At 44.3% G+C, this 21,483-nt stretch overlaps 1 protein-coding gene across 1 annotated transcript in view; it reads right to left on the reverse strand.

Moving 5' to 3' along the window:
* The window catches only part of RIOK2 (RIO kinase 2), a 146,252-nt gene that overhangs the window by 56,675 nt on the left and 68,094 nt on the right, over positions 1 to 21,483 (reverse strand). The window contains exons 6-8 of the mRNA XM_086960961.1: positions 11,456 to 11,647; positions 11,037 to 11,129; positions 5,657 to 6,178 (exon numbers count right to left, since the gene is read on the reverse strand). Of these exons, the coding sequence (XP_086817087.1) occupies positions 5,657 to 6,178; positions 11,037 to 11,129; positions 11,456 to 11,647 (807 nt within the window). The remainder of the gene's footprint in view (positions 1 to 5,656; positions 6,179 to 11,036; positions 11,130 to 11,455; positions 11,648 to 21,483) is intronic.

A 21,483-nucleotide genomic window follows, 5' to 3' on the forward strand; every position in this document is an offset into this window, starting at 1 on the left:
CCTCAGTCACCCCCCTAGCTGGGTGCCCTATATCTGTGGTGTGGGCACAGGTGCATGAGCCCTGTGCCCCTACAGTACCCAGGGCCATTCCTGGGCACTGTAAGTGCAGTAATGCCATTAAGAGTATATGGTGCTGGGAGGTTGTCATTACGAACTCCACGTGTTTATAAACAACAAGGGGGCCCCAATGAGTCAGCACAGGACCTCGGGGAACGTAATAATTTCAAACAACAGTGGTCCCATGCAATTATTATGGTAGGAACAATGAATATAGACAACATTGATCTATATTGGTTTTGACATGTCCAGCCGGACAGAGGTCACAATCTTGACTTGATCAACAATGGAAAAGAAAAAGAATTCCTTAAACGATTCACCGTAGTGGAAAGTCCTCAGTTTTTGCCTAATAACCCTGTTTTGTTTCTTCCTTAACTGTAATTATCTGTATGTGTTTGGGTACAGGCTTGTGCCCCACTACGGTGAATTGTTGAAGGAATTCTTTTTCTTTTCCATTGTTGATCAAGTAAAGATTGTGACCTCTGTCCGGCTGGACATGTCAAAACCAATATAGATAAATTTTGTCTATATTCATTGTTCCTACCATAATAATTGCATGGGACCACTGTTTGAAATTATTACGAACTCCACAGCACCATAATGGTCCTACTGAAGACTGACAAGTTTGATATCAAACTTCTCAGCACATTAAACCCACACGGATGTCAGTGTGGGATTTAATGTAAAATGCACCAGAGGGCATCTTAGAGATGCCCCCTGAAATCCTAACCTACAATCCACGTCTGGTCTGAGAAGCTGCCTAGGCTGCCGCACAGCAGACATGTTGCAGGACCCCTGGGTGGAGAGCCCCCCCCCTGCTCTCCTGGGGCTGCAACAATGCACCTCCTGGGAGAGGTGCCAGGTCTCCTCCCCCAGGATGTGCAGGGGGAAGCTTCAAAGGCCTGCCGCCCTTGTGAGCTTCTCCAGACCACTTGCTGTACTCAGCAATTGGCCCCCACCAGTTCTGAACCCCACTTTGGCGGGAAGACTGGCGGGAAACCCAACGTCAAGGGGGGGGGGGGGGGGGGGGGAGGTTCCAGCCTGTGCCAACCCCACTCCTCCAGGAGAGGAGCAAGCTACGGGGTGTACCCACCCCAGGACAGGACCTGCCTTGCCCTACCTGTAATGCCCCTAAATTCAGTATTTAGGGGCACCCTGAAGCTTCCTGCCGGCGATCCCGATAAGAAAAGAAGAAAGAAGATCAAGAAGAAGACCTGCCGTGCAGCTGCTAACAACAGGACGACACCAACTGACTTGGCCCCAGCCCTACCGGCCTGTCGATCCTGGAACCTGCTCCTGCTTAATCCCGGTGACTCCTGTGGAGAGCAACCTTGGACAACCCGGAGGACCTGCCTGCCATGACCCTCTAACAGACTGGGACTCCCCTGAGCAGAGACTCTGCTCCAACAGCAATACCAATGGTGCCATCCAAGAACCACAAATCCAGCCCACTCTGCACCCGCCAAGCCTGGCCCGTGCCTGAGTGATCCAAGACCACAAGGACGTCCCCCCAGCAACTGGGACCCGAAGTCCAGTGCCCAGACGACGCCTCCGTCTCAGAACCAGGGACCCCCCCCCCACTAACTGCGAACAGCTGAGGGTAAGCTTTCCCGACGCCAAAAGACAACCCTGCACCCGGCACCCCACGGTCCCCTCTGCCTTTCTTTGTGGTACCTACCTCTTCTCCAGGATCCCAACTTACCTCTCGAAGGTGTGGTCGCACCTGAAGAATCTCCGTCCCTGAGCCTGAAGCCTTTGTTCCCTTTTTAACTTTCCTATTAGCTAACATTGAGCGCCCGACGGCTCAAAAGCACCCTGCACCCAGCTGCCCGAGTGCGGCTGGGAGTGCAACTACTACCCTACTCTACTTACCCACTTGCCCGGAGTAAGTGACCAGGAGCTCAGCTCCCACAGCCGCGTGGCCTGCTTGCTTGCAGCCACCAATCGAAGGCCCCCTGCCCTCCATTGGATTGCATTGGGCCTACTCTCTCTGCACCCGGCTGCCCCTGTGCCGCTGAGGGTGTAACTAATGTACCTTCCCGACCCTGGGAGACCCCCAAGTCTATGCCCAGAACCTTCACTTCACCAGTCGAGTACTCACCTGGAAACCGATAACTCGCTTTCCTGCCATTGGACAACATTGACTGGTTTGACTCGAAAAATCTTGTGAAGTTTTGAAACTCAAAAATATTCCTATAAAATCAACTGAGTAACGAATTTCGAATTACTCACCTGGAGTCAGGAGAGGAGCCAGTACTGTGCCTCTCAGCCCAGTACTGAACCGCAAAAGTAATTAGAACTGTACTTACCCATAACCTGAATTTTCTTCCATAGGATAACATTGCTAGTTTTTCACTGAAAAGTTTCTAAGTGTCAACTTTTAAAATACCTTTATATTCTTTAACAATCATTTCAATAACCAAAACGCTTTTACTAAACTGTTTTCAGCTTAGACCCCAGGACTGAATCTAGGATCCAGTCCTGGAATTACAAAAGTAATCTATAAAGTAATCAACTGCATTTATGTAGAAAAACCCATTGAGCTCAATGTTTAATTGTGTTTAGAATTGTGTTGCCTACTGCAACCGCTGCACCTGTTGTGTTTACAAAGTTCATTGCATTTCTGCAAAGCAATTATCTGAGAACACTCATATTGAGAAAAGTATATTTTGCTACCGGTTGGTTCTAAAAATAAAACAACTATATCTTTTGATATAAAAACAATTGTCCTGGAGTTCAGTCCTTGAGTGTGTGAAACCTTTTTCTGACTGTGTACAACAAATGCTTTACACTGTCCTCTGGTACTGCCTTATTGCTAGACCAAGCTACCACTTTAGAGAGTACGGTCAGCCCTGACTTTAACGTCTGGCGGTTGTGGTATCTATACACACTGTACCTTACTTTGGTCCAGTATATATAGAGCCACTTTCTCACACTTGCTTAAAAAAAAAAAGTTAAGTAGTGGACTCCCTAAAAGCAAAAGATTAACAGAGTTCACCTGCACCATCTCCCTTAAGAAGTTCCCAGCCTCGAGTGAGTCAAGTGGACTTTCAAGAATTTGTACAGGTGCATTATCGGAATTGTAGTCCCAAACTTTCAAGGAACATCTCAGAGCTTCAAATCCCATGATTTGTATTTTAGACACTTAAGGTAAGGTAAGGTGTTTTGGAACTTTGGGAAGACGTTCCCGAAGTTTGGAGCAGCTTTCGGAAAAAATCTCCATAAGGTGACAGACCAGTTGACGAGAGTCAGGCCGCTGATGTTGAACTGCGAACAGGCCTGGATTTCAGGTTTGTCCCGCTGAAAGCTACGGAGCTCAAGACTTCCAGCATTTCAGAGGCCTTGTGCTGAGCCAAGCTGCAGCTGTAGACTCAAAACCCGCCATGAAGAGGAGCAGCGCTCGACGGCGAGAGATAATTCTCCAGGAAAGTTTCTAAGTGAGAAGGTCAAATTTTGACCAGGTCCTCCCTCTTAGTGTATCTGTTCAGGGCTCCATTGCAGGCAGCCTCAAAAGTTGACTTTGTCCAGTTAGTGCTATATGTTTTTAAGCACTAGTAAGTGCTTATTTTTTTAAATTCATATCTCTGGTTCCCTATATTGGATTTTTTGTAGCTTTGGTGTAATTTTATTCATAAAAATGTTTCCGATTTTTATAAATTGCTTGTGATTTTCTATTGTGTGTTGGGTCTTACTTATTTAATGTATTTGTGTTTTAAATGCTTTCGATACCAGTCTCCGAGGTTAAGCATACCTGCTCGCAACCAGGTACCAAGGGTTGAGCCAGGAGTTAATGTATTGAATCCATGACTGGACCTTACATTGCGTTGGTGGCCTTATTGCTAGTGTTAGGTACATACTTACCCCCACTAATAATCCACCTTTCAATACATTGTTTTCCAATGTTCCCTGACAGTCACTTCATAACAGTCGCAACGATTTATGAGCTGCAAGAACAAAATGCATAGACTATAATTGCAGTGCTAAATAGCCCTAAAGTCAGTCGTAACCAGTGTGCATAAAACTGCAACCAAAAAAAAAAAAGTGTAGAGCAAAACAATATCCCAGTAGAGGATTGTGTGCAAGTTCAACATAAAGGCTGCACCATTTGGCAAATATCACTACGCACGAAGATAACCATAGGTACTGGAATAGTTTCCTAAAAAAAACTGAAGAAACCCGCTCACGGTGCAGGTTAAAAGCATTCCCTACTGCCACAGATCTCATCATGAGTAGTGTTTTTACTTTTTGTTGCTAACTGCTCTGTGTTGACTAACAATGAATTGTTGGGGAGTCTATATATATGGATACTGGATCGGAACAAATATGCATGGTGATTAGAACCAGTGGGGAATACCGACCTATGGTTAACCCTGTTGCTTGATATATCACAGCGATCATATTTCAATAATACAACCGGGCCATGACTAGTGATCCATTAGCTCCACTAAATTCTCTGTGTGAAGGAATGGTATAGTCTTACAGAGCAAGAACAGCTGTGAATGGGCAGCTTTTAGAAGAGTCCTGAATGTGCATCTGAAATTATAGGATGCCCCTTACTTTGCGCCTCCGGCCTTGATGTGCTCTACAGATTTCTAAGATGACCTACCTACTTTGATTGGAATGCCCCTGGATGGTAAACGGCTTTCAAGTGGTTACTCCCTGGAGCAACTCTGAGCCAGTTGCACAACAGCACGCTCACAGGCCTCCAGGGCTAAACAGTACCAGCATCAACTTCACCAATCGTCAGATTAATAAGTATAACTGGCTTTTAAATGTCTAGGTGCTTGCCTATTTGCAAAAAATGAGAAGACTCCTGCCACACCTTGGTCGTGCCAGAACTTGCTAACGCAAAAGAGGTTATAATCATAACAGGAAGGAGCTGCCCATCAAGTTCCTCACATGTACTGGTGATCTTTGCCCTTGGCCTCCGGCACACTGATCTCAGCTTTATCATTCCAGGGTGTTAGAAAACAAGACATCCAGTGAAAAGTTGCAAATAGCACCCTGGCCAAATTGAACACTTGCTTTAGGTGTTCAATGGCCACACTGCCGATTTCCTCCCGGACCAGAGCAAGCTCCTGGAAAGGCTCAAGTGCTGCTATAACAGGGAAACTTCAAATTAAGTTGACTTAATTTGATGCTTTCCACTGAAGGCAACATGACGTATTGCTGGTTACTTTTAATTCTTAGTCATTTTTAAACAGAACTTGATTGTATGTCTCACAGAAAAGTTGCGCAGGATCACCTCACCTCTGCTTGCGCTGGGTCACAGAAAGTACGATGCCTTAACATGCCATGACTCAGGATTGTTTAAAAAAAAAAATGTAAGCATGTATTCAAATGTATATCCAAATTGGAACATATTAAATTTGGAATATAACGAGAGCCAATTCTATGCACTTATCTCAACAACACAGACAGTAAAAAGTTAAATGTAAAAGCACTATAAAGTCATGTAAAAGCAACATATATTTCTGAACATACTGATGTATCAAAAACATGCTTGTTAAAAGAGGCGCTGTAAGCATCAGCATGTTAAACATATTACAAGGCAATTATTCTAGAGAGATAGATGCAATTGATTGACGTGCTTTTCTACCTGAAAGGTCGAAATTCTTTGTTTGTGGCTGACAAGGAAACCAGATCTGGACACTCCTCTTCATGTTCCCTTAGGTATGCAGTAGGTTGGTCTTGACCAGCCTCAGCTGGATCGAGGATTGTACTTTCATCAACTTTATCATCTACGCAGTTCATTTCAGGGCTGTCTATGTGACACGGTTTCTCTCCAATATTCTTCCCCTCCAGTTCCTCTAATGCAAGTGAGAACTCAGTCAGGTCTAAGCCTTGCAGAATGCGTCCTCTTTCTTCTTTTTGAGAAACGAGGTCCTCTTGGTTAAGGCCATCCGAGAACAGGGGTTCAGAGTCATCTGAATCATCCAAGACATTGCGATCTTCCTCTGTGTTGCATGTATGCGTGTTGCTTTCTTCATCATCTAAAAATTGTGATGGATTATCTTCAGTCTCATCCTCTGGGCCCCCAGGGTGCAGAAGTTCATCATCTTCCTGCATTTCCTTAGTGAAACCACTGGCTGCAATCTCAACATCTAAAGAACATGCCCTCCTGGGAAAGAAAATGCATATTTGTAATAAGAAAATGAAACCCAACTCAAACGAAAAAGATCAACTGACAGTGCTGGTTCTGAGAAGCTGCACCTGGCAGGATAAAATCATGTTCTTGAACATAGTCAGATATTGTTGAGATTCTCACGGCCTTCAAATGCCATCAACTAAAACAGTTTATTTACAACAACACTAAACAATTTCAAATGTATTATTTGGTTACAATAAGCTACGTTTGGGTGTTTTTGTACAGGCAAGTTATCTAGACCGAGCAAAAATGCTTGGTGAGAATGAATTCAGGTCAGGCAGGTAACCTCACGCATAACGAGCTACATGTAAAGCTTTTCTCAACTTTGGGGCAATGAGAAGAGGGGGAGATATTCTTAAAGATAACACTGCAACAAGGAAACCTATTAAGTATATTAGCATGCTGTCCATTTCCTATAGTGAAGAAATCAAGTTAACTCAGCATGTGAGATCTAGCATCATGCTTTAACCAGATGCACCTCACCGGTAAGTTGTCTAGCTGGTTGCTTCTGATTAAAAAGATTTTTGTTTTTTGTCATCATGATGATGATTCAAGTTATTTCATAAATTAAATCACATTAGACCCCCTCCTATGGGAAGTCTTTGCAAAATTAAAAAACACATGGGCACCTTAGTCCTCATACCCCCTGCCAACTTTGGCCTCTGTTTACATGGAGATGTCCTTTCAGGTGGATTGAGAGGATACAGGGGAAGAGCCAAAGGGGTCATATTCAGAGGCCCAATCGCCCGGACATCTGGAGTTTCTGGGTAAGGGCCCAGGAGAAAGAGTAAAGGAGTGAAATTCATCGATAGCATCAAAGGAGATGGCCCAGAGGAGGACAAGCTATGTGGAACTGAATTTTTTCATTTATAAATGAGACAGCTTCCCCCCATACTCGAGAGATGCCTGAAGGTGTTCAGAAATGCTGGTTCATTTTTGTTTTTTTGGCCACCACTACCATTAGTACAGCAGCTGCATTGGCAATGGGACAAACATGCATGGGGCCAATGCACCCCCATAATGAGTGTGGCGCTAGCACAAAGGGTGGGGAGCCATTTTGCTTGTTAGCATTAGGTCCAGATTGCAAGCTACGGGGGAGAATGTGGATATTGTCCCCCTTTTTTCATAACAAAGGGGCAGACAGTCTGCTTTGGGTGTCAGAGCTGGAAATAACAGCCAGTGGAATGGGCAGAAAAGTAGGTATCATTGGTGCTGCAGTGGCACCATGACCCTGGGGTGTGAGGGCCGAACTAAACCCCTATTATTGCTGCTTTACTCATTCCGTTCATGCGTTCGGGCTCAGTCCACCCTTGCTGTGCCAGTGTTGTTTCCAGCATCAGACCAATGGCCCAAGAGAGGGAATAATTGGAGCAGTGGACACTCCTTAGCGTTAGGCTTCAGGGAGATGTCAGAAAGGAGGATGGGTGGAGGACTTCAACATGGGGTAGAGAAGACTTACTGCTTCGCAAGGCAGTAGGTCTCATTAGTGAAGCAAGTAAAGTGGCACTGGGGCTGGCCACTGTGAAACACCCACTGCATCACAATTAAGACGGTCTTATACTTTACAACAAGACATGAAGAGAGCATTAGGGAAGAGGTGGTTCACACATGGGCACTCTTTTTTTCTGTAAGGGACACAGAATCTGTTTCAAGAATGGAGTGTAGGGCAGATGTGGTGGGGAAGGGGCGAAAGAGACAGAGGGAATCACCTACAATTCATGGCTACAGCGACCATTAGTGCAGAAGGCGAAAATGCATTGGGACCCAAGAGCATGAGGACGTCAATTAATGGGAGTGGTGTTTTTTGTTTAGTTCAGTTTGTATGGGTTTGCTCTTTTATACATCTAATATTTAGTGTGAAGTATGAGCTACTGAAAGTGCCCCTGATATTATCTCTTAAGTCCTAGTCCTTGCGCTCAGCCCTAACCCTCACAATTACCCAAGACATTCCATAACGATTTGGAGAGGTGACTGACTTCAAAATATTTTGGGTAAGGGGGCTCAGAAAAAACAAGTTTGAAGACCTCTGGCTTGGGGTAATCTATACATGTGGTTAATAAAGATATGAACTTAAAGAATATCTGTATTCTCCGAGTCATAAACTGTGGATGAATTCACAATTGAATGAGCGGGATTTCTGGGGTTTTTCTTTGCAATATTTGAAGGATTTGTTTCTTCCAACCTGCCGACACAATGTTACGTTCCTCCACAGTTTCTAAATAATTTTGAAAATATTCCATATTGTCTGGTCATTTCATAGGTTCCCCAAAAGTAGACCAGAAAGGCTGAGTCCTGCTCTTTGAAAAATTCTGGACAGACATTGTTAAAGGCACGACTGGAAAAGTACAGTGTTCTCTCTTCATCAAAGGGGACAAACTCACTGCCCTTTCTTCACTTGAGACCAGAACAAAGTTTACACCAGTGAAGAGAATAACAACCCAAAATACAGATGAGAAATAATCAAGTAGCAGGAAAGTACCCGAAACAACAACAAAATGAAACTAAGAAATAGTAAAAGAATTTCCAAAACCAGATAGACTTCTGTCCTTCATACCGCTGCTAATTTACCGGTTATGTGGTTCAAGGCACACTTAATTGGCTGAAAAGGTAGGTGACAATGCATGACCTCATGCACATCACGTAATAGTGACAAATAAAAACAGCAATGTGACAATTGCAGGATGGATACACAAATGGAAAGCGCATGGTAATGGCTGTATATTCTGTGGAACCTGGGGGACGCAGAGGGTGTCAATGCTTAAGGTGGATGCCCCTTTGCCGAACCTCTTTTGCCCCTGCTATTTTTGCCCCAGAATGCCCCCAGGAGTATCCCCATGGTGACTGCTGGTGGAAGGCCTGCTGCGGTCTCGGGGAAGAGGGAAGAGAGTTTTGGGAAATGGTTTTGGTGCCAGCAATGTACTGTTGCTTTTGAAAGGAACCCCTAGGAGTGGATGTTTGAAGGGCACACAGATTTGACAGTGTCTGTGTCCCTTTTCTCTTTTAATGTTTTGCAGTATCTGGTCAACCTGAGAGCCGAAGAGTGTTTGCCATCGAAGGGCAGACTGAGCAGATGCTGTTGGACCTCTGGTCTAAAACTGGAGACACCGAGTCAGGCGTTACATCTAGCCACAACACTAGCGTAACCCAAAAGGGGTAAGTAGCATCCAGGTCACAGCGTATGGTGGATTTGGAGATGATCTTTCCCTCTGCCACCAACTCTTCTCCTCTTAGCCTATACTCACCTTGGGGTGCTAAAGGAAGCTTCTGCGTTTCATCCTAATGTGCCCGGTCGTATTGTGAGATTAGGCCAATGGATTTAGTGATTCTTCAGTGGGTGGCAGCCTGCACTGCTACCATTTTCCCTGATGAGTATTTTCTTGCTCTCCTTGTTGGGCAGGAGAGCATCTTCTGTGGCTTGGATCAAGAGGGGAGTCAGGGAGGACGTGACCCCCCCGTATGTAAGGTGGATCATTTGGGTAGGGTTTATATGTTTTCTCCACCTGGGAAGTTACTACCCTTGCTTGAATAGGTTCTTTGAAGGTGTCTAAAGTGGATTTCAGAATACCCTTCAACAAAGGCGGGGACTGCAGTGTATGCTGGAAATCCTCGACCTAATGGAGGACATGCATGTCCACCTTGTCAAATGTGGCCCCTCTCTGTACCATTTCCTGATACACTGTGTGGTGGTATGGGGAGAACATCTAACCAGGTATTGATCTAAGACAGGATCTCCTCCTGGGCAATCGACAATGGACAATGTTATACAATTCATTCACTATTACTATGTCACAATTCAAAAGCCTGTGAATTTTAAACAAATGAAGAACAATGCCTCTATTAAATAATCTGCCACATTTCAGGGGGCCTGTACTAAGTGTAAAAAATTAAATGACCCAGAAGGCCCTTCTCCACTGAGCAAGAGGATCAGAACCCACTAGACATAGTAAAACCTATTAGGATTAAACCAATTAGGGTAGTCAATTCCCTTTGGAAATGACCACCCCAAGCTTGTAAGTAACAGAGCAGCTAAGCAGTGCTGTCAATTCATGAAAGGCGAAACGTGGGAGCTTTTCAGAACACCCAAATTAAGTAAATAATAAAATATCTAATTCCCCAACTCGGATTTTCATTTTCCTTCCCAAGTCCTGCCATTTTTTATACCTTTACTGGATTACACAAGCATATTTAGAATTTTTGGTTTAAAACTCACAACTATACATAGTACAGTGCCATCATGCACTTAGTGATATACACCCTCTATATATGACTAGTAATAAAAAGGTTTCTACTGACAACTTCGCTCTTAATATGGTTTTCCTACACATATAAATCCTTTACATATTTGGGGCGGAGATCTAATCGTCTCTGGAGTAAGTGTATTTGTGAGCCAGGATGGTGAGGAGGAGCGGCTGAACATGCAGAATTTTTTATTGCCCTAAACCAGAGCAGACACTTCAGTAGAAAACGTGCTGTCCATGCAGTTGACAATACAAGTGCCATGCAACGGTTTCTGTTCAATATCACAAAATGACTTTGATATGATGTCATGTACGGTTATCAGCTTACTATGAGCACAACATTTCTTATTTACATGTAACTGCATGTTAATTAAACAATAATACCTAAAACTGCATTAGGATTAAGAGTTCAGGATCTTTCAATTTATCTAAGCGACACTATATGTGAATATCAGAGTGCTCTAATTTGTTACACTACCACTTCCTTTGATTTGGCCTACAAGATTATACCTAATGTGTTGGAGTGAGTTAGACTCACAAAAAGAACAGATGGCACACTTAGGGTAAAAGCCTAACTCAGACTCTTTACTTACCTAACATCTGTAAAGGTTGGATATAGTTCACTTTCATAGCTGAATCGCTTCTTAAAGAACTCTCGAATGCATTTCACATCTCTATCAAAATACCTAAAATAAGTAAACACAAAATTAAAGATTTACTGGAGGATAGTATTGTGTCCAAAGTGCCAAATTTGCTTTTTAAGATGAATTCTTAGTCTAGCTGAGTCTTTGTTAAGAGAACTAGATCATATAATATCATTCTCCTCTCATAGCTAAATGTTGTGGGGAGACATCTTGGCAATAACCAAGCATGAAAACAATGTGGTGTTTAAAGTATGCCTACACAACACTCCATAATCAAGAGCAACAGTGTGAGAGATCATGGTACTGGATCCCCAATGCTGGTGCAGTACAATGCCAACAACATTAGAGATGTTGTATGAAATACACACCATTCAGCATTAACATGTGATGTGGACACCATTTGTGGGAAATCAATCATGGTCACTCGATCCTCATCATCAATCATGATATTGAACTCATTGAAATCGCCATGAATCAGGCCATGGTTAGCCAGCTTGACAATGAGTTCCATCAGCTCACTGTACACGGATGAAGGGTCCTCCATGGAACGCACCTGGCACCTAGCAGAGTACAAAAGAAAAACATAAGTGCAAGGAGAAGCGCCAAAACCTCATTTTCTGAAGAACAACACAATCATATTATTCACTTATGACTGGATACTCTTAACAGGAGATATACCAGTATATCCAGATTCAAGAATTTGTAGACGGCTAATCACTGTACTTAAAATAATGAAACCTGCTCAGAAAGTATGATTCAAAACAGATATTATGCTATTTAATTTCAGACAGATTTTATTTAAAAAAACGTTACTTTTTCATACCTGAAAAACTATCTGCAACAGCAGGCGAGTTGAGCTTTGAAAAAAAGGAACATTCTATTGGATGACATTGTGGATGAATCTATGCAGAATTTGGATTGGTGGAGCACGTTTTCATATGTCATTATTTAGCAAACATTTCATGAAGGGAAACCTGAATTTCTTAAATGGAGAAGCTAAATGTTCTGAAAGTTTAGCCGTGGTAAATTTAGGGACATTCTTAAATTGCATGGTAATGTGCTAAACAGAGTGAACATTGAAGCCAGTAGGTCTTGCCTTTAGTTTGCCAATGCTTTTTGCCAATGCCGTGCATCATCAGCAAAAAGAGGGAGGGGGGGGGGGGGGGCAAATGACGTCTAGCTTGGTGAGACATGCAAGTGGAAATGGCGTGATTATTTTTCCAATTACTCCCCCAAGATGCAGACACCACTCTTTGAGTAGAACATTAAAAAAATGAAAGTTAAATGTGCACACCAGCATATTTCGTAAAAGCAGTAACATGCCAACAAATTGCAGCTGCTAAGCCCCCTAAAACAATTTAACAAAAAGGACAACAATGGGAGGGGCGAGGAAGCACAGTAGGAGTCAGTAGTTGGGGTGCGTTAGAGCTAGCAAAAGGGAGAGGGATAGTAACATAACACAGAACATAACGTGTGTATTTGTAAAGATAACGTTTACTACTACGGGTATCTTGGCGCTAAATAACATGTTTGTTGGAGCATGAGGCAAGTGGGAGGCTACAAAAACAAGCATTTGCAATGCAACAGGTCTCGCATTAGGAAAGTTTGAGCTATTGGTATTGTAAATGACAAATTTTGTATTTATGTTTTATTTATGAAAATAGCGAAATTAATAGCTTTGTCATTTATAATGCCAATAGTTATAACTTTTGCAAATGTGACACCTATAGCATTTGTAATGCAATATGTGTTGTATTTATGTGACTTACATGTATTGATATTACAAATAAAAATAGCTTTTAATTTTTTTAAATAATTAATACTTACATAAAAGTTATTGTACTTTATAATAGCAATAGCTTAAACTTTTGTAAATAACTTTTTTGAAGATTATGTTCAGTGTATTTTATTGTGACGAAAATCCAAGAACAGAAGTGAAATATTAACATCTTTTTGTGACATTTGTAATAAAGCTTGAAACATTGAGAGAACATATTTGAACCAGTTGTTGTTGAATGGTTGCACAGATTGATGCTGTGGTGGTGCTGAGTGAAGCGATAGATAGAGTGAGTGCGATAGATAGAGGGAGGGCGATAGATAGAGTGAGTGAGTGCGATAGATAGAGGGAGGGCGATAGATAGAGTGAGTGAGTGCGATAGATAGAGGGAGGGCGATAGATAGAGTGAGTGAGGGCGAAAGATAGAGTGAGTAAGGGCGATAGATAGAGTGAGTGAGGGCGATAGATAGAGTGAGTGAGGGCGATAGATAGAGTGAGTAAGGGCGATAGATAGAGTGAGTGAGGGCGATAGATAGAGTGAGTGAGGGCGATAGATAGAGTGAGTGAGGGCGATAGAGATAGTGAGTGAGGGCGATAGAGATAGTGAGTGAGGGCGATAGATAGTGAGTAAAGGCGATAGTGAGTAAAGGCGATAGATAGTGAGTAAAGGCGATAGATAGTGAGTAAAGGCGATAGATAGTGAGTAAAGGCGATAGATAGTGAGTAAGGGCGATGGGCGGTAGAGTGAGGGCGGTAGAGTGAGGGCGGTAGAGTGAGGGCGGTAGAGTGAGGGCGGTAGAGTGAGGGCGGTAGAGTGAGGGCGATAGAGTGAGGGCGATAGAGTGAGGGCGATAGAGTGAGGGCAGTAGAGTGGTAGAGAGAGGGCAGTAGAGTGGTAGAGTGAGGGCAGTAGAGTGAGGGTGGTAGAGAGGGCATGAGGGCGGTAGAGTGAGGGCATGAGGGCGGTAGAGTGAGGGCATGAGGGCGGTAGAGTGAGGGCGGTAGAGTGAGGGCAGTAGAGTGAGGGTGTTAGAGTGAAAGTGGTATGGCAGGGGTCTTCAAAGTGTGGGCGCGACCCCCGGGGGGCGTGGAGTGATGGAAAGTGGGTCGTACATTCCCGGTCACACTTCTGCCCAGGCCCACAGAACTACAGGGGATTCAGCCACCCACCTCCCCTATAGTGTGTCTCAGCTCAAGCTGCTGTGGGCTCCGCCGTGTCTGCAGTCTTATCGGAGTTGCTCACAGGTCATTAAAGATCATTTGCGTGTCCTGGTCCAGGGCCGGCTTCAGGCAGAGGGTTTGCTTTTAAAAATATGCTTTTCTGTACAGAGTCATCCACTCAGGAGGATAGCAGTGGACTGTGAATTAAATGAGCTCAACTCTAGCAGTATGTGTCAACCCTAGTAAAATGAGTTATGTGTGTGGGGCAGCTTTGAGCTGAAATGTGTCAACCTCTCATAAGTTCCCTGAGGGGGTAGGAGGGTCAGCTGCAAGCCAGGGGTGTAAGGCAAAATGGTAATCCCCCCCCGCCCGTCTTCCATATCTTGGCCTTGGGCTCAATGGGGGCCTCGTGAAGGGTTGGCCCCCCTGCACTTACTGCATGATTTTAATGTTTGGCAATATATGTATGGAAGGATCAAGCCAAATATCCAAATATGGTTTTCATTTGTACTGTGGCAGACATGCTAATAAATTCTCTTTGTGTGATGGAGGTCATAGGCGTACATAGTTCCTATATGGAACCTATGCAATGTGGATGGTCTCCTATATCAGTAAGGGGCTGTACAAAAAAACGTTGCTGTTAATCGATTGTGGGGGCCTGATCAGTACAGGGGCTGGGATGATGTCGTCTGGCATCAAGGGATCTTCACCTGGCGGAACAGCTGAACTTGGCCTCTACACAGCTGAGTAGGCATGGGGGAGTTTAGGTACTGGACTCAATGAACTACTTCCCTTCCCAGTGCATTTATGAGAAGTGGCAGATGGAGGCTCTGAAAGGACTTGACCAATATGATTATATAAGCATCTGGAGGCTGCATACTCTCTTCAGGGACTACTAAAAGAAGAAAACCACACTGTGCATCATTGGTTGCCACATTTTACCGCTGGATGGCCACACAACACTGACATAAAGGGACAAACTTATGCTGTGAGATGCAACTATCTTTAATGTTACTTAAAGCGACCTGTGTCTTGTACATGGTTGAGTTCTTCTGATCAACATACTTGAGGAGTGTTTTTGCACTTTGGTGTGACAGAACGTTCACAATTCAGAGGCCAAGCGGTTGTATTCCATAGATCCTCAAAACATTCATCATATACAGGTGTACTGGCAATAGGTCTCACCTTTAATTAAGTTAAAGCCATTTGCTTTGCTATACAATATCATTAGCAAAACAAATGGCTTTAACTTAATTAAAAGGCAAGACCTATTGCATTTCAATGCTTGTTTTTCTAGTTCCAGTACCCCCTGGGCCCCCACTCTGCCTATTCCTTACATTTATATTTTACATTTACTGCAGTGCTGTGAGAATGTATTTCATGAAAATAAATATAAAGTAGGGTTGCCAAAATAAAAATATCATCCATTTGATGTTTAAAGAGCCTCCTCTTGACACTAAATAGGATTGTAAATAAAATCATATGAATTCATTCCTAATGTGACTTTTCTGTCTTTGGCCCCTTTAATTATCAGTCCTGGATCATTGAGGCAGCCCTACAACACAATTAAAAGTGCCTTCTATTTATATTTGCTGTTCGAAGTATGCACATATGAGTGCTGAAATATACAGCTTTAGGTGAATGTTTATTTTTGTACCGTCTGGGCCATCAAAATAATGAGCAGGCAACCTTAACCCTAGGACTGGAAGTGTGTTGCAGGATCAGCACATTATTTATTTCCTCCACCCTCGGTCCCTGATTAATGCCATAATAGCAATAGTTTAACTTGTATCTGAAACCCCTCGCCCCGTCAATAACATGCTGAGTTACTTCATGTGTCTGGGAATACGCCCAGCATTCAGACTACTCGCCCTTCACTTGCACACTCACCCTGCACTCACACTGATCACCATGCACTCACACCATTCACTCGCTCACCCTGCATTCACAGCCATCACTCTGCACTCACAATGCACTTATGCTGTTCACCCTGTACCTCACCCTGCAGTCACACAAGCACACTACTCCCCCACACTCATGTGACACTTCACCCACCTGTCCCCCTCACTGCTCAATCTGCAATCTCACTCAAACAAGCCCATCACTAACCATGCATTCATTCGTCCTACTCTGCACTTACATCTGCACCCAAATTTATATGGTCACCTTACTCACCCTGTAGTCACTCCTCATTCCCTACTCTCGTGCTGTTGCATCACTCACTGTGCACTCACATGGGCACTCTTGTCATCCACAGAGTGCAGAGGGTTAAAGTGCCTGCTACAAAGAATATGTACCATGCAGATCACAGAAATGAGTGTGAGTAAACTATGAGTAGCGCTATAAAAAATGAAATGTTTGTCAGAAAGGTGTTATAGAGAGCTGAAGTGCATTGTTGGTGAGTGGTTGTGAGGGAATTTATGGAGGAGGTGGAAACTGGGGAGGGGGCACCAAAAAAGACGGTTGCACCATGTGTGACCAGTGCTAGGGCCAGCCCTGCCTGGGAGTGTAGGCCCCCCCACGAAGTTTGGGTTTCGTGGCTCCCCCGTTTCTGCCTATTACTATTATTATTTATATTTGTAGTGCACTACTGTTTCCAAAAGGTGTCTTGGGGCTAATAGCCATCTGCTGCCTGAAGGCAAATGAGAAACACACAGAAGGGGAAGGAGAACCAGCCAAATGGGGTAACCTCCAGAGCATAGAGCCAGGTTTTGTGCAAAAAATGTCAAAACAATGAAGCAATTCTATCCCAAAATAACACAGCATCACATAACATTATTTAAATGTTGTTCCCACACAATTTAGTCAAGCCTGTCGTGTAATTTGGGCCTCACCTGCCTCATAATTCCAGTAGCCCTGCCTACAGGTTTAGAAATGTTTGTCAGGAGGGGGTCCTTATGACTGAAATTTTTGACAGGGGGGTCTCGCCACCCACAAGTTTGAAGACCTCTGTGGTAAGGTGGTAGAGTGAGAGCGGTAGAGTGAGGGCGGTAGAGTTGTAGAGTGGGAGCGGTAGAGTGGTAGAGAGAGGGTGGTAGAGAGAGGGCGGTATGGCGGTAGAGTGAGGGCAGTATAGTGAGGGTGTGAGGGCGGTAGAGTGTGTGAGGACGGTAGAGTCAGGGTATTAGAGTGGTAGAGTGAGAGCGGTAGAGTGAGGGCGGTAGAGTGGTAGAGTGAGAGTGGTAGAGTGGTAGAGTGGTAGAGTGGTGGAGTGGTGGAGTGGTGGAGTGGTGGAGTGGTGGAGTGGTGGAGTGGTGGAGTGGTGGAGTGGTGGAGTGGTAGAGAGAGGGCAGTATAGTGAGGGCGGTAGAGTGAGTGAGGGCGGCAGAGTCAGGGTAGTAGAGTGGTAGAGTGAGAGTGGTAGAGTGGTAGAGTGAGGGCGGTAGAGTTGTAGAGTGAGAGCGGTAGAGTGGTAGAGAGAGTGGTAGAGAGAGTGGTAGAGTGAGAGTGGTAGAGAGAGGGTGGTAGAGTGGTAGAGAGAGGGTGGTAGAGTGGTAGAGAGAGGGTGGTAGAGTGGTAGAGAGAGGGCGGTAGAGTGAGGGCAGTATAGTGAGGGTGTGAGGGCGGTAGAGTGGTAAAGTGAGGGTGGTAGAGTCAGGGTAGTAGAGTGGTAGAGTGAGAGCGGTAGAGTGGTAGAGTGGTAGAGTGAGAGCGGTAGAGTGGTAGAGTGGTAGAGTGAGAGCGGTAGAGCGGTAGAGTGAGAGCGGTAGAGTGAGAGTGGTAGAGAGAGGGTGGTAGAGTGGTAGAGAGAGGGTGGTAGAGTGGTAGAGAGAGGGTGGTAGAGTGGTAGAGAGAGGGTGGTAGAGAGAGGGCGGTATGGCGGTAGAGTGAGGGCCGTATAGTGAAGGTGTGAGGGCCGTATAGTGAGGGTGTGAGGGCGGTAGAGTGAGTGAGGGCGGTAGAGTGAGTGAGGGCGGTAGAGTGAGTGAGGGCGGTAGAGTGAGTGAGGGCGGTAGAGTGAGTGAGGGCGGTAGAGTGAGTGAGGGCGGTAGAGTGAGTGAGGGCGGTAGAGTGAGTGAGGGCGGCAGAGTGAGGGCGGCAGAGTGAGGGCGGCAGAGTGAGGGCGGCAGAGTGAGGGCGGCAGAGTAAGGGCGGCAGAGTAAGGGTGTGAGGGCGGTAGAGTGGTAGAGTGAGGGCGGTAGAGTGAGGGCAGTAGGGCGGTAGAGTGAGGGCGGTAGAGTGGTAGAATAAGGGCGGTAGAGCGGTAGAGTGAGGGTGGTAGAGTGGTAGAGTGAGGGCAGTAGAGTGGTAGAGTGAGGGCGGTAGAGTGGTTGCAAATGCTTGTTACGTTCAGTCTCCGTCCTTACACTTTATATAGAAGGGTTTTGGATGAAGTGAACGGATGGGGTTCTCGGCAAGTAATGACTCCCTCCCCAAATGTAAGCGAAATACAGAGAGGACAGAGGAAGCTGGGGCTTCAGGTTTTCAGAGAAGGCGAGGGAGACAACATTTGGTGATATCACCCGAGGGCCTCCTTTGTTCCATCTCTCGTTGGAGGGGGTGGGGAGGTAATGAGCATTGAGGAGGGGTGTGAGACGTGTGCTGGGGTAGGTGAGATTGAGTGAAGAGGGGGAGTAAGGCAGGATTGTAAGTCTTTGTGCCTTGAATATTCGTCTCTCCTTCCTTTTTCTTTCTTAACTTCTGCACTTTGTTGTTTTTTTTTAAAGAATTGTGCTTATTTAAATAAAGACAGAGTCTCTTGAAATAAGGAATATTTTAAGGAAGTTACGTATGTGTGGTTTTAAAATAGGTATATGCATTTTCAATTCAGTGTGCCATTTGTAACCATAATCGTGCTCCGCTTGCCAGAAAAATAGAACATTCAGCTTATATTTTACCTTTGAAAATATTTAGCAGAACTGCAGAGTGCATTTTAGCACATGATACATTCTGCACTGCACAGCATTTATTACAGTAAAATGCATGTTTTTTTTCCCGGTAAAATGTAGGTCCTCGAACCTAAGAAATCTGTTTATTGTTCTGAAGTGATTACTTGGGGCTAGACACATTTTTCATTGTATAACGAGGTACCGAAATTAGGCTAAGCTACAAAAAATGCACATGGACTCTGCATCAAGCCTTTTGTGTCTTTCGCTGCGCCCGCCCTATAATGTCTTAATTAATATTGTTTTTCCATTTACTGCTGTGTAATGTAGGGTCCTTATTCCTAGATTCTGAATTGTCGGAAACCATAGAATGGCAGAGGAAAGGCAGTGCTGGGAGGGGGGGCTGAGCAACCATGCCAGCATTCCGATTCACGGGCAGATGGTCCTGTTTATGACCTGCAGAGCACGTGAAGTGGCTGGTGGCAAATGGAATCAGAGGTGCCGCGGTCGCTTTGATGTTCTTGTCTTGTCTTGCTTTGTGGGAGGGGTAGGGAGAGCGAATTCCTGTGCACGCGCCTGGCTCACATGAACTGTATGCGATCCGCACTTGGGTAGACTTTTCGGAATCTTTACTATAAATCTCTCCTACCATCCCTACAGGATGGAATAGACGAGACCTAAAAAGAGACCAATAAGTTTCCTGGATGTGAGCAGCAGAATGATACAAGTTATCTTACCAAAATGATTGCAAATAAGCTATGCTTTAGGGGAGGGATAAACAAAAACAGAAAGGAAAGATGAAGAATAAGAAACAAATTACACTGACAAGAAAGTTAACCAATGGTAAGCAGCAGGTTGGCCAAATACCACTCTAAGTATTGGTATTGGTATTATCCACAATAATAAACTATCCCCCAGGAGGTCGAGTACCCCAAACGTGCGACGACACGACTCACGGAGGAGTACCAGGCAAAACTGTCAGCAATGCAAATTAAAATTGAGCCTGGAAACCTAGAGAATAAAAACCTGAAATGGTTCATAGGAAAGCTAGAGGAAGTAGTCCGGTGTTTGAAAGTAGAACTAAAAAGGGATAAAAAAACAAGTGGGAAACCACCCAGCCGAGTAAAATGGTTCTCTGTCGAGTGCCAATCTAAAAAAAGGGAGATACGGGCAGCACAAAGGAAACAAAAAAAGAACTTCACCCATGAGAGACAGGCTCACATAAGTAAGCTAAAAAAAGATTATAAAAAAATGGTAAATTACGCTAAAAGGTCATTTAAAGAGAAATGTTGGTCAAACCTGTTAGAAGCAATTGAAGAGAAAAATCTTAGACAATTTTGGAAATTGGTAAAGGCAGCGATTGGCCCAACAGACGGCGAACTAAAATGTGTAGTTAGTGAGGCAGCATGGGAGAAGTATATAAGGGAACTGTATGGGGTAAGAGTCCCTAGAAGCCATATAGAGACCCAAAAATGGCAAGAAATATCAGAAGATCTAAAATCTAACTTTAATGCAAAACAAGTAGAACAAACTATAAAAGAATTGAAACTAACCCGTGCGGCAGGACCGGACAATCTTCCTGCTATAATATTGAAGTCAGAGGTAAAGTGGTGGGCAAGATTTTTTGCGCAGATGTTCCGTATAATATTAACAGAAGGCTTAATGCCACCTAACTGGAAGGGCGCAATAATCAGGCCAATCCATAAGAAAGGAAGTATGGAGGCACCACAAAATTACCGTCTGATTAATCTCTTAGACATAGGAGAGAAAGTTTTCTCAAAAATTGTATTGAAACATCTAAACGCATGGGTAAGGGAGTGTCAAATTGTACCCATAGAACAGGGAGGATTTAGGGAGGGACACTCCACGATAGATCACGGTTTTGCATTGTGTGCTATGGCAAAGAAGTCAACGGAACAAAATGGCAAGCTATGCTGTTGTTTCGTTGACTTCCGAGCAGCCTTTGACTCAGTTGATCGTGTATGCCTATGGGAAACACTATTAAAGGTAAATATCCCAAGAGATCTTCTGACCATAATAATGGAACTACATAGTGGGAATTGGGCGCAAGTTATTAAGGATACGGCGGGTTCATTGACACAAAAAATACCTATAGACAACGGCTTAAGACAGGGCTGTGTCCTAGCCCCGCAGTTATTCTCAATATTCCTATCAGACCTCCCGGCCATTCTAGAGGTGGAGGGTAGTGCAAGCCCCAGAATGGATGGTAACAAGGTGCCCTGCCTACTATATGCTGACGACCTGGTAATTGTAGACCAGACCGAGAGAGGCCTCCAAAGAAAACTTAATGCCTTTAACGCATATTGTGCCAGAAAATTTCTAACGGTCAACCTAGATAAAACAAAAATCCTATGTTTTGGGGAAAAAAATAAGCAGATTTAACTGGTACCTAGGTGAGCTCAAACTGGAGACAGTTAATGAGTATCGCTACCTAGGGATATGGTTTGACAAGAGACTAAACTGGTACACGCATCTGGAAACACAAAAAGCAAAAGCTCACACCTCAATATGTGGCTTAAAGATGTTTAATAGGGACTATGGAGAGATGTCTCACCGTCCAATGTTAAGAGCCTTTGAGGCAATGATCCCCCCCCCCCCCCCAAGTCCTGTA

This window comes from Lissotriton vulgaris, chromosome 3_1 (genome assembly GCF_964263255.1).
Source record: "Lissotriton vulgaris chromosome 3_1, aLisVul1.2, whole genome shotgun sequence".
Taxonomy (NCBI): Eukaryota; Metazoa; Chordata; class Amphibia; order Caudata; family Salamandridae; genus Lissotriton; species Lissotriton vulgaris.